The 14,235-nt window shown below is 40.4% G+C and overlaps 1 protein-coding gene across 1 annotated transcript in view; it reads left to right on the top strand.

Annotated features, from left to right (window-relative positions):
* The window catches only part of LOC117366382 (alpha-1,4-N-acetylglucosaminyltransferase-like), a 144,275-nt gene that overhangs the window by 98,124 nt on the left and 31,916 nt on the right, over nt 1–14,235 (top strand). The window contains exon 2 of the mRNA XM_033957671.1: nt 6,943–7,377. Within this exon, the coding sequence (XP_033813562.1) occupies nt 6,973–7,377 (405 nt within the window). The 5' untranslated portion in view covers nt 6,943–6,972. The remainder of the gene's footprint in view (nt 1–6,942; nt 7,378–14,235) is intronic.

Below are 14,235 nucleotides of genomic sequence, written 5' to 3'. Positions count from 1 at the left end.
ATAAGTAACCCTCATTAGAGCAGGATAGTAAAGCCCATATTTTGCCCCGATCTCCTTTAGTTGTTGCCTCAATTGTAAAAATTGTTTGTGAAGATTCACTTTTGCACTCGCAAAATCCGGGACAAACATAATCTTTGAATCCTTGTAAGTCAGATTTTTTTGTCTCTTTTGATACTCTTAAAATTTCTATAACATGCTGGAAGCGTAACAGACGAAATATTATTGGTCTAGGTGTCTCCTTCCTGGGATCATATGTGTTCTTTCAATTTCCAATGGCACTTTTAAGGTAAGGGGGAGTATTTTTGGTATGACTTCTTACAGAAAAGTTAATACATTCTTTCCCTCCACGCCTTCCTTTAATCCCAGTATCCTCACATAGTTTCTTCTTGCCCGATTTTCAAAATCTATCATTCATTTTTCCATTTCTTGAATAACCCTGTGATCTTTTTTACATTGCAGCTGCTCATTCTCCATTTTCTCCATTCGGGTTTCTATCTGATCCATTCTGGTATGCACCATTTCCATTTTCTATCCCAAGTTTGCCACTTCTTCCTTCACTACTGCCAATTGCTTAGTGTTGTCTTTCAACACTAATCTTATGTTTCTCAGCTCCTCAATGACCTCTATCATGTCCAAAGTGTCCACAGGTAGGGGAGCCTTGGTAGGAATAGGTGGACCTTCCTTTAACCTTCTTGCCTTCCCTCCTGTTTTTGAAGCTGTTTCAGGCTTGGATTGCTTATTAGAATCCATTGTTTGATAAAATTTCAGACTTTCTGCCTCTAAGAAATTAAATTTTAAAGCTGAAAATCACCAAAAGAGTTGTCTGGGGATGGGAGCTTCACAGCTACACAGCCATTTCTGCTGCCTCCAAGTTCCGGAATCTGGAACTGTATTTTCTAATCTAATCTGGGATTTATGCATCACATTATACCTGCAAAGGTTCAAGGTAACTTACAAAGTATGTTTTTATGCTTCTTTCTGTAATTTTATTTTTGTATTTTAAAAAGAAGCAGATTATGAATACAGCTAATTAAATAATAATTCGCAAGCTTGCTTTTTTGAGAAATTACATTAAAGGAGGATATTATACACATATCTATCCTCTTCTTTTACTAAGGTGCACTAGCTGATTTAGCACACACTAAAATATTAGCATATGCTAAATACTAACGTGCCTATTATATTCTATATTCTTTTGCTCGGGTCCAATGTGATGAAGAAGATAGATTAAGCATTGCTCAGCCATTTCCCTGAAGCAGCGGGGGAGCTGAGTTTACCCCGTGAAACTAAGGCCTGGTCGGATATAAGTTAGAAGCAACGATGCTGATTTGACAATGGGCTACTCGAGTTAAAGAGCTAAGTATTTGTAAAAGACTACATTAGTTTATTATATTAAATGGAAACTAGAAGTTATAAGCTACAATGAATTTCCTTTTGGATATAAGTTAGAAGCAACGATGCTGATTTGATAATATCCCTTTTTTCATATGAACTACAAATGAACTTTCTTCTTTTCATTTGAACTTTTTTCAAAGCGAACTCAATTTTTGCTAATGAACTTTTTTAAAATGAATGTTTGAAGAAATGTTTAAGACTTTGATAGGAAAGTCATTGATTTAGCGAATTTAAGATTGTCTCAGAGCATTTTTTAATGTATTTATTGTATTTATAATATTGAAGCACTTTCACTGAGCACTTTATATTATGCACTTTAAGTATTAGTAACATTGTTAAAAATTTTGTGGTAATTTGTGAAATATGTAAGATACATGAACTGATGAAAACAATGGGATGAACTATAATTAACAATAAGAGGAAATGAATTGCAGTGAAATTGAATAAGAATTTGAGATGAGATATCTTGATTCAAGTTTCAAGTTTAATAATAATTTGATTAATCGCTTAATCTAAATTCTAAGCGATGTACATAATAAAATTACCAAATAAGGGGAATAATACAATAAATAACAAGACTAAGACTAACGAGACTATTGACAAATTTAACAAAACTAGGAACATAAGGGAGGAGATGGATGAGAGTTACAATTTGTTTAAAAGTTAAAGAAACAAATAAGGGAGATACATAAGGAGAGGGAAGATAAAAAATTACTTCAATAAAATTGTAGAGAAAAAAATAAAATTAGTTTGAAGACTGACTAATTTACAAAGGCATCTTTAAAGAGAAAGCTCTTTAGTTTACCTTTGAATTTTTCTATATTGGGTTCTTCCCTTAAGTGGCTAGGGAGAGAATTCCAAGTTTGGGGGGCCGTGACTGAAAAGATCAACTGTCGTCTAGTATTAATAATTCTAAGGGAAGGAATCGTCAGCAAATGCTGTTCAGCGGATCTTAATGTTCTATTGGAAGTGTAAGGAATTAGTAACTTGTAGATGAAAGCTGGAGTTTTAAAAAGAAGGGATTTAAATGTAAGCAGACATAGTTTATATGTTACCCAATGGGCAACTGGAAGCCAGTGCGCTTTCTTAAGAAGGGGTGTTACGTGATCGAACTTCTTAGCTTTGAATATGAGCTTAATGGATGCATTTTGAATGATTTGTAGACGTTTGATTTCATTTTGAGCTATTCTGTTGAACAGGGCATTACAGTAGTCTATTTTGGAAATAACGAGAGAGTGGATAAGAATATTGAGAGAATTAGCGCAAAGAAATTGAGAAACAGAACGAATTTGACGAAGCCTAAAAAAGAGGATTTAACAATACTACTGATGTGGTCATGAAAGGATAGTTTGTGATCAAAAATAATCCCTAGAATCTTGATATTGTATACTTGTTGTAACGGAAAACCCTTGATAGTAATCGGAAAATTTAGTTTTAAATTGTCCTTCCAGGGAAAAAACATCACATTCGATTTATTGATATTAAGTGCTAGTCTATTATTATTCAGCCATTGGTGTATTTTTTCAAGTTTCATATTAATTGATGATATATCCAAAGGGTTATTGGTGTCTAATGGGTGTAAGAGCTGGATATCATCGGCATAGGCAAATACATTAAAGCCGATGGATTGACACAGAGTCAGCAATGGGGCAAGAAAAATATTGAACAGAAGTGGAGACAGTATAGATCCTTGAGGAACACCATATGTAGTGGAGAAGCTATCAGAAGTTTCGTTATTGAATAACACAGATGAAGTACGGTCAGTGAAATACGATTGAAACCAAGATGAATTTGATTAGGTAATGTACATGGTTTGATATGAGTTGGTCCTGAGTTTCAAAATTGGCATGCTGATCTATTTTAAGTAATATATATCCCATACCAAAATAGTTTTTGTAGTTTAAATTTAATAAGTTTTTAAGGATTTAAATTAATAAAAGAGGAGACATAGGGGTTAATAATAAAAAAAAGTCTAAAAAGTATCCTAAATGGCTACTTGGACGATCAAAAAGCCTGATCGTCCAAGTACCCTTAACCAAAGCTGGTTTTTAGATGTATCTAAAAACAGCTTAGGCCTTTCCCCTGCCACTAAACGCACAGAGAGAAAAGAGGTGTGTTTAGAGGAGGGGAAAGGTGGGAAGTGGGCGGGAGGTGGGCCGACCTACACCTAGGCATACAACAGGTATAACCAAAACATTAACAGGTTGCCTAGTCGGCACTTAGACCTTTTTGACTTAGACGAAGTCAAACCAGGTCTAAGTGCCGAAAAAGAAGCCGCTGAGCTGATGGCCGCTGGCGCCATCAGTTCAGCAGCCCGGCAACCTACCCACCGCAAGCATCGCGGCAGGAGAGATGCCTCATCTCCCCTATCGCGATGCCATCACTCCTCTAACCGAACTGCCACGACCCGCGGCAGGAGAGATGCCCTATCTCTCCTGCCGCGGGTCATGGCAGCTCGGGTAAAGGAGTGATGGCATCGCAGTAGGGGAGGTGAGGCATCTTTCCTGCCACGATGCATCACCCTCCCCACACACACACAACATCGGGGCAAGAGGGAGCTCAAGCCCTCTTGTCCCGCTGACTCCCTGATGATATCGGGGCAAGAGAGAGCCCAAGCCCTCTTGCCCTGCCGACTCCCCGATGATATCAGGGCAAGAGGGAGCCCAAGCCCTCTTGCCCCGCCGATTAACATTGGGCCAGGAGAGAGCCCAAGCTCTCCTGGCCCCAGCGACCAACCCCCTGTGACTGGATTGGGCCAGGAGGGAGCCCAAGCCCTCCTGGCCCCGGTGACCACCCCCCCATGACTTGATTGGGCCAGGAGGGAGCCCAAGCCCTCCTGGCCCCGGGACCCCCTACCCCCCACCCCCCACCTACATTACAGGCAGGAGGGATCCTAGGCCCTCCTGCCCTCGATGCAACCCCCCTCCCCCCAATGACCACCCCCCCATAAACCCCAATCCCCCCACCGAACCATGACCCCTCCGGCTGACCCCAAGACTACACCACCCCCCTTCCCTGTACCTTTTAAAGTTGGCCGGACAGGTGCCAAACCCACCCGTCCGGCTGGCAGCTGACACCAGAATGGGCCCTGATTGGCCCAGCCATCCCAAAGTCCTGCCCACAGGTGGGGCCTAAGGCACCTGGGCCAATCAGAATAGGCGCAGGAGCCTTAGGCCTCTTCTGTGGGCACATGGGGTCGGCAGGAGGGGTCGCGGGTCAGCGGGGGGTTCTGGGGGTGTGGTCATTGGGGGAAGGGGGTTGCGTCGAGGGCAGGAGGGCCTGGGATCCCTCCTGCCCATAATGTAGTGAGGGGTGGGGGGTAGGGGGTCGCCGGGGCCAGGAGGGATTGGGCTCCCTCCTGGCCCAATCCATTCACGGGGGGGTCACTAGGGCAAGGAGGGCTTGGGCTCCCTCCTGGCCCAATCCAGTCATGGGGGGTGGTCACTGGGGCTAGGAGAGCTTGGGTTCCCTCTTGCCCCGATATTGTCGGGGAGTCAGGGAGTCAGCGGGGCAAGAGGGCTGGGGCTCCCTATTGCCCCGATATCGTCGGGGAGTCAGTGGGGCAAGAGGGTTTGAGCTTCCTCTTGCCCCGATGTTGTCTGGGGGGTCACAGTTGGACGGGGCAAGAGGGCTTGAGCTCCCTCTTGCCCTGATGTTGTCGGGGGGGGGGTCGTGGTTGGACGGGGCAAGAGGGCTTGAGCTTCCTCTTGCCCCGATGTTGTCAGGGGGGTTACGGTTGGACAGGGCAAGAGGACTTGAGCTCTCTCTTGCCCCAATGTTGTTGGGGGAGTCGCGGTTCGACATGGCAGGAGGGCTTGGGCACACTCCTGCCTGGATCGTTGTGGGGGGGTTGTGTAGCCAGTGTTGTTTTTGACAGACACCAGTTACAGAATCCAGCTTTTAGGCTATATCACTTAATGACAGGGAATGAAGGAGTAGCCCAATGGTTAATGTAGTGCCCTGAGAACCAGAAGAACTGGATTCTGTTCCCAATGTGACTTCTTAACATTTAGCATATGTTAATGGAATTAGTGCTAAGCTTTAATTTTTAAAAAAGCCCCTTAGATTGTGAGTCCATTAGGGACAGAGATGAAAAATTAATGTGGTATATCAAATTCATTACCTTTTTATCCTTTCTTTTTGAAGTCAAATCTTAATATTGAAGGACTTTAATAGATATTTATATTTATTAATAAATTAACAGATATTCCAATAGAAAAATCCACTTATCAATCCTTACGGCTAAACTCCAAGATTCAAATTGGCAAGTCTGGGATCTTCTGGAAGCAATGGATGCAGGCTGGTGTACATACACTAGATGATGTTTTATCAAATGGGAAAATGCTTGATTTTTCACGACTGCAACAATCATTCGGTATTTCAAAGTCTCAAAATTATAAGTGGTTGTAGTTGAAGCAAGCCATTCAGAAGGGGTTCCCTGATTGACGAAATCTACAAAATCATTATTGCTTGCAAGTCCTATGCTTCCAGACAGATTTCCTAGGACATCAGGCTGCCCAGTGGTATAAATTAATATCTGAATTCTTGAATAAAAAACCAAAATCTAGTCTTAGAGACATTTGGAGCATTGAGATAAAGCAGTATATTTCTGCGTCTCAATAGCCATGAATTTGGACTTGGAGGATGAGATGTATAGTGTCAGCATCTATGAGACAAACATGATTTTTTTGTTACATATATCTTTTTGGACCCCCGTTAGGTTACAAAAGTTAGACAGTTCTAAATCTAATAGATGCTGGCACTGTCATCTAGACACTGGGACATTGGATCATCTGTTGTTCTAATGTCCTTTGATACTCAACTTTTGAAAATCAATATGGGGACAGATGAATACCATACTGGAATCATCAATTCCATTGGCATATGAGGTAGTCATATGTGGAACATTATTGCATATTGAGCCCCCCATAGACTGCTATAAATGCTGGCTTTTCCTAATTATGACTGGGATAGCTATGCAGATGGTAACTCGTAACTGGAAAAATTATGATTGCCTCAATTTTCCTTTTTGGTGGGCGAATTTATGCTCCAGCTATAGGTATGAAAAAATGAATGCTGACATGTTGGGGCATAGTAATTTATTTAAACTGGTTTGGGACCCATTGATGTCTTTATTACTTCATTATAGTTGTTTTTTGCCTTTAATTTTTGTTTATTTCCACACATATCCAGGGAATGGTGAGGGGGGGCTATTTCTATCTTAATCTTATCCCTTTGAGTATATACATCCAGGATGGGTGGGAGGAGGGTTGGTTTACATTACTATTTTAAATAGGGAAACGTTATTGAAAGAATCTATGTATTTGTGTTTTTATTGGTTAGTCATTGGGTGGGTGGGTGGGTGGGAGGGATAAAATGGTTGCTCATGTATGCCTGTAAGATGAATGTGCTTTTCTTGATTTATTATATGTTTATATACTTGTGTATTGCACTGTTAATGTTTGGAAAATCAATAAAGAATTAAAAAGCAAACAAAAAAAATTTATTTCCAAAGTTAGATCACCTTTTTTTCTCTTATTTAAATAGGTTCTACAGCACTTATTCCAAAAGTCAATCATGAAACCATGGATACAATTTCCACTTCTGTTTTTTTTCATATTTACTTGTTCTGCTGTCTTCTGGATGAACAAAAAGTCTTCATGGACACTGCACAACTTCTTCTACCAGCAGATGACAATAAAAGATGTTATTGAACCAGATATTGGTATCTTTTTTGCTGAGACAACAGAGAACCTGGAACCTTCCTCAACAGTGGTATGTGCTATAGAATCTGCAGCTCGAACTTACCCCAATAGATTTGTGTATTTCTTCATGAAAGGATTGACCAAAGATATGACTGTCACCAAGAACTCCTTCTATAAGGCTATACCACTGCTGTCATCTATTGAAAACATTCACATTCTTCCATTAAACTTTGAAAAAATTTTTAAAGATACTCCTCTCCTTCCTTGGTACCAAAAGGTAACTGATTTTTGGTCATATTTAACAAATTAATGAAGCAATGAAAATTTGAAGTGTATTTTTTCTTGTTATATGATGTTCACTTTAATATGTTTATCTTTTCAGTTTCAGTTTATTCCAAGTTTTTTGTGTTTCATAACATCTTTTGATGGTTTGTACAAATGTTCCTTCCTAACTGATACAATGTACAGTTATTTAGTTGTATCAGGCCCAGTTAAGTTCAGAGAGATAAATACTGTTGATAGCTAAACAATACATATTTATGCAACTCCTTAGATACTGCTGAAGTTATTTCAGATGGTTAGTTATTTTATATTATTTGTAGGGCTTGTGATTTTAGGTTTTAACTAATAAACACTGATCAAAAGAACTTCAATATGGATTCTGGAACTTGGAGACGTATGAAATGGCTGTGTAGCTGTTGAGCTCCCTTCCCTGGGCTCCCTTTGTTGGTTTGCAGCTTTACAATTTTTCTCCTTTTAAGACAGATAATCTGGAAAAATTTCAACTAATGGCTTCAACTAAACAATTTAAGCCTGAAACTGCTGCAAAATCTACTGGGAAGGCAAAAAAACTAAAAGAAGACCCACCTACCCCTGTCAAGACTCCTCTGACTGTAGTTGCCTTAAACATGGTTGAATTATTGGAGGAGCTGAGAAATATCATACTAGCTCTAAAGGAAGTTACAGAACAGATGGCTGGGATGAAGGAAGAAATGGCAAATATGAATAACAAAATGGATATGGTTACCAACAGAATGGATCAGATGGAGATCAGAGTGGAGAAAGTAGAACAAGAGCAGCAGCAATGTAAAGTGGACCATATGATCCTAAAAGCAATAGAAAAGCAGATGACAGACTTTGAGAACAGGTAAAGAAGACATAATGTAAGAATCCTGGGTCTAAAGGAGGGGGCAGAAGAAAGAAATATGACTTCTTTTTGGAGGAAGTAATTCCAAAAATACTTCCTCTCAGTTTAAAAGTGCCACTTGAAATAGAAAGGGCACATAGGATCCCGGGAAGGAGATCTCATGACCAGGCAAGACCTAGGCCAATAATTTTATGCCTACTGTGCTTCCAGTACGTTTTAGAGATCCTAAGGGTGGCAAAAGAAACAAAAAATCTATCTTACAAGGATTCAAAACTTATGTTCATCCCAGATTATGCAAGTGAGACAGTGCTGCTTTGTAAACAATTTCTACAACTGGGGCAAAATATGGGCTTTATTACCGTACTCTAATGAGTATCACTTACAAAGATAAATTTTACCAGTTTGAAGACCCTGAAAACCTGAAGGAGTTTTTGTCCCAACAAGAAACACTGATGGACTGAGTGGATAATCCTGTCAACTGTAATTGAATCTTTATTTATTAATTTTTTTCTGAATGTGGAGATTTAAGGAGGAATTTTAATGTTTAATGTTTTGAAAATATTTATTTTACTATATGGAATTGGATGTTTCAACTGTCTCCGGTGTTTTAACTGTTATAGAGCCACAAGAACAGTTGTTTTGGGGGGGGGGTTTCATTCAAATAAGCATTCCGATTGGAGAGAATTTGATATCTGAAAAGGAAGTTCCAGCCCACTAAGTTACATCAGGGGAAGGTTAGTGATGGTGGGGGAGGTGGGCGGAGCTGGCAGCGTGGCCTACGGTAAGCAGCGAATGCTTGTTGAGTGCTTATGGAATGGAACTGTGTTCTAAAGAGCATTAAGAGTAAGCGAATCATTGCTCAGTCTGTGTGTGAGGCCGCCACCCTTTTTACCACTTTCGTTCCATATGGTACTTTTGAGATACCTGTGTGTGCCGCAAGTTCATTTGCTGGGCCCTCTGCTGCCACTGCTTTCTCTTCCTTGTGCCCTATGACATCTCCCGCAGGGATCCCTGGCAAGCCGTGGGGCGAACTGTGCACGTGAGGCTGTGTGAGGGGCTAGGCTACAGAGACTGAAAGGCATCAAGCATAAACATAGTCTGTGCCTCCTTTGAAAATAATAACAAGACTGGATGTTTGCTAATCTCACCAATACTTACTGCTTGGGGGCTATTGGCGGCTCTGAGAACTTCTTTGCTCTTTTGTTGGTTGGACATCACCTGGCATCGGGCGCTTTGGCAAGCCCGTCTGGTGCAGTGTGGCTTGCTGGTTGTGGGGAGACTGCAAGAGGAAGAGGACCTGTTGAGAGTTTCCGGGGAGGCATAATGACGTGGGACTTCCTGTTTGTGTTTCTGCTGCATCGCCGCTGATGCTGGAAGCTAAAGCTATGAGAGACAGCAATCTAAGAGTCAGAGATGCTTGAGTGGTCGACGCTTGTTGCTGCCATGGGAAAGTCATAACAGAGACAGGAAAAAGGCTGTATAACCCAGTAAAGAAAACTGCATAACTTTCTCTCCATCCAATGCTTTTTGAGGGCTGTTTGAACAGAGTACATTTTTTGTGATATTGAAACTGTTTCAATGTTATTATCTGTCCTTGTTTTTTTGCCCATATAAACTTTGTGTCTTCAAGACAGGCTCCCTTCCCAAATTGTGCATATGAGTTCTTCAAGATTACAATGCTGATGCAGGATAGACAGAGAGGCTCCTTTATGGATCTCCAGTCATCATTTTGCTGTCCTGGTGGTACTGTGCCTCCTGCTGTTGGTTGTCATCAGTTTCTTTGTCTCTCCTGCCTTTCTCTATTATTATTGTGTGATGTGTGAGATAAGTGGTACCTAGTGCTGACAGTGGCCTGATTGCTTTGGAGTCAACTAATCTTTTTCCAATTCATTTCTTTCAGGTTTATACTTACATCTATATGATCTAGTTAGTTTTTTGTTTGCTAAAATGAAATTCATGCAATTTGCAATGGGTCCATTTACAGGAAAGAATTGAGGAGTCTGGTTAACATGGAGACATGCCTATAAATTTAATTTCAGTTTCTGACATATGATTAGTGGGGAAGATAGAAGACAGGAATAAAATTAAAGACAGATTTGTATCATAGTAGATGATGGCAGATAAAGACCTGAATGGTCCATCCAATCTGCCCAACCTGATTCAATTTAATTTTTTTCTTCTTAGCTATTTCTGGGCAAGAATCCAAAGCTCTACCCGGTACTGTGCTTGGGTTCCAACTGCCTAAATCTCCCTCAAAACTTTCACCCAGTTGGGCCCACGAGGACAATTCGGGGACCGCCGACTGGTGGCACATGACCCTGGCATGGCTCCCCAAACAGGGAAGACCCTACATAGTACTCCAATTCACTGGTGTATTAATGATACTAAACGTCAGGTACTCCGCATATGGCAAACAGTTTTAATTCAAAAAAACAACAACAAAGTAACAAGGCTGGCTTTCTGTCTCAGCACAGAGATAGCAACTACTGGCAGTTGGAACAATTAGAACCAGCAGTGGTGTGTTTGTACAGCACCAACTTACAACAGTTACTAATTGCTTTAAGGGATTCCTATAACATTCAAAACTGGGTCTCCTGAAGCAGGAATCGAAACAGGGCCACGTTGGGACCCCTGGATTTTCTACAAGATAAGTTAAAGCATTACAGTCAATTTACAAGAGTGATGTTTGCTTTATGAGCTATAAGAAGAAAGAACACCAAACAATTTTTTATGAGTGTTTTGAAAGACTTTAATATTTATTTATTTATTCAAGACCTTGGCTTGGAGTGTGATCATTATTTGAAGCAGTTGCAATGACTGGAATGTGAACTCTTTACCACTACTAGGGGTTTTTTTAACATTCCTTACAGAGTTTCATGTCTCTGAGCAATTAACAAATTTTTGATCACCCTCCATAGACAGGTCGCTCATTCAAGTGAAGTCAGTTTATATTTTTTGGTAGTTATATCAGTAATTTTCTGACTCTTTATTTTTTCAATTATTATCCATGTAATTTCTGAAAGAAAGGAATAAATTTAATCATAAATTGCAGAATCCATATAATAAAACTTAAATAGGAAAGGAAAAAAGTGGAAAGAAATAAAAAGAAAAGGTCATTTTTGGTTATTTTATTTAAATATATTTGTTTGAGTAATTTCATTAATGAATTTCCACGTAGGTAGGGAATGTATTTATGTTATATTCTATTAATTATTTGTCTACTTCTTAGAAAATATTTATCTATTTATTTCAGTATTCATAAAATTTTTAGTTTATAGGGGTTGATTAATTGTAATTATATAAGGGGACGTAATGAGTTAGGTTGCTTGGGGGATGAATATGGCTGCTAGTCTAAATATATATGTCTTCAAGCAATTGTATGATAAGGGGGGTAGGGAATTGGGGAGAAAAGGGTTTTTTAAGGGGTTTAGGATGTGTATTGAATATAGGGTGTATTTGCCTGATGTATTTGGTATATTTGCGTGATATATTATTTAGGGTTCTCTTCTTTGAAATTTTGCAATGAATTTTAAATTATTTTCTTTAAATGTTAATGGCCTCAATCATCCTGTCAAGAGGAATAAAACACTCAATTTTTTAAAGCAGCAAGAAACTCATTTGACTGGGGGAATCTATGAAACTAGAAAGAGAGTGGGTCAAGCAGTGTTTTTTTGCGCCGGCTGTGGGTAAGAAAGTGGGAGTGGCTATTTTAGTCCATAAGAAATGTCCAGCTGTATTTCATTTTATTTCTGCAGATCCTTCAGGAAGGTGGGTTCAGGTTTCGATGACCTTGGGGAAACATGCTCTGACGCTGTTTTGTGTCTATGCCCCTAAATCGAATCAAGCAGAATTTATTAAGACTCTTCAATAGGTACTTCTGCCATTGGCTGCCTCTAATCTAGTGGTAGCTGGGGACTTCAATGCTGTTATGGATCCATTGTTGGATAAACAACCCAGTAGGATTTTGAAATCAATGGGATTGGATAATTTAGTTCAATCCTGTGGATTAAAAGATATCTGGCACATTCTCCATTTTAATGCTCGGGAGTTTTCCTTTTGCCCCCAGGTTCATAAGTCATTTTCAAGAATAGGTTATATATTTCTATCAGATCAATTAGTTCAACGGGTAACCAAAGCTGGCATAGATTCTATTCTTTTGTCAGACCTGTATGGAGGTTCAATACATTGCTTGCAGATTCCAACTTTATTGAAGAATTTCAATTAAAAATGAATGGATATTTTCAAATCAGTGCCTCAGAGGAAATCTCATTAGAAATACTATCATACTGTGCTGTTTGGTATGGCAATGAGAGCAAAAAGTCAGATATCTACAAATAACAAATTATTACTTATAATGACTGAGGTTGCCATTCAACAAATTACATATAATTGGAAAAATTGGAATAGATTAAATTATAATTTTTGGTGGAACTCCTTATGTCATATTTATAAAATGGAGAGACTTATTGCAATACAACAGGGTTGTTTCAGGAAATTTCAAGATATTTGGGAGCCATTAACAAAGTATTGTAATGATTAGAAAAATCTTGTTTCCCTTAAATTTAGAAGTTCAATTATGGGGTGGGAGGGAGGGTATTTTTATTGTTACATGTTGTATAAGTATTGATTATATGATAGATAAGGGTGGGGAGGGGGGAGATAAGAGAATATTATATGTATCATTGTTGATTATTAAGTGATATATTTATGGTTATTTGTATGGGGTTTAAAAATGAATAAAGATTAAAAAAAAAGAAATACTATGGGATGCTTTCAGAGCTCAGTATCAAAGAAAACACACCCTCAATGTGCTCAAGATTTCATATCAGATCTTCTCTAAAAGGGAGAAAAGACTTCAGTGTCCAATAGGGGCTCTCAAAATAACTACCCACATAGACAAGCTGGTTTCAAATAGAACTTGAAGCAGTCAGGCACATCCTTGGTCAAAAAACTCCCAAAAAGAATGAAGACGCAATTTCAGAATCACTTTCCAAAAAAAACCAGTCTGTTTCAATAATAATATCAGTCTTATCAATCTTTACAATGAAATCACAAGAAATGAAAAGACATTGAGAAGACAGCGTTTTTCAGATAAGTGATTTCATTATAAAGATTGATAAGACTGATATTATTATTGAAACAGACTGGTTTTTTTGGAAAGTGATTCTGAAATTGCGTCTTCATTCTTTTTGGGAGTTTTTTGACCAAGGATGTGTCTGCTGGCTTCAGGTTCTATTTGAAACCAGCTTGTCTATGTGGGTAGTTATTTTGAGAGCCCCTATTGGACACTGAGGCCCAGATTCTCAAAAAGTGCGTCCCGATTTTAGGCAGCTGTAGGCGTCTTACAGCTGTCTAATCAGCCAATCGGGATGCACGTTTTAAAAAAAAAAAATGCTCCCCAGGCAGGCCTGAAGGCACCTCCGGGAGCCTAGGGAGACCCGCAAGACGCCTAAGCTCGCCTAAGGGCCTTAGGCGAACCTAGGTGGCCCTACGCGTCTCCCTAGTAGAGGAAGAAACCTTAAAAATGTAGGCCAGCAAAATGCTGGTCTACATTGTAAGTAGACACAGCTGCTATTCTTATCGCGGCAAGGGATCTCTCTGCCGCTATAAGTATAGCGGGCCGCGGCCTGTCCGATCGGATGCCCCCCCCCCCCGACATTACCGATCTCCCTCCCACCCCGACACTACTGATGCTGGCAGGAGAGTGCCCAATCCCTCCTGCCCGAAGACGGCGCACCCCCCCCTCCTGCCCGAAGACGGCGCACCCCCCCCTCCTGCCCGAAGACGGCGCACCCCCCCCCCTCCTGCCCGAAGACGGCGCACCCCCCCCCTCCTGCCCGAAGACTGCACACCACCCCCCGGCGCTAACAACCCCCAAACTAACCTGTTCTTCGGGCCAGACGGTTCTTTCCCGTCTAGCCGGTAAGCCCGCCTCGTCGAAATGAGGCGGGCTCGCCCCTTCCCGGCCCATCCCGCCGAAGCCTAAGG

Source organism: Geotrypetes seraphini, chromosome 9 (assembly GCF_902459505.1).
Source record: "Geotrypetes seraphini chromosome 9, aGeoSer1.1, whole genome shotgun sequence".
NCBI lineage: Eukaryota > Metazoa > Chordata > Amphibia > Gymnophiona > Dermophiidae > Geotrypetes > Geotrypetes seraphini.
Note: the sequence above shows the minus strand (reverse complement) of the source record. Positions and strands in the feature narration are given on the sequence as shown.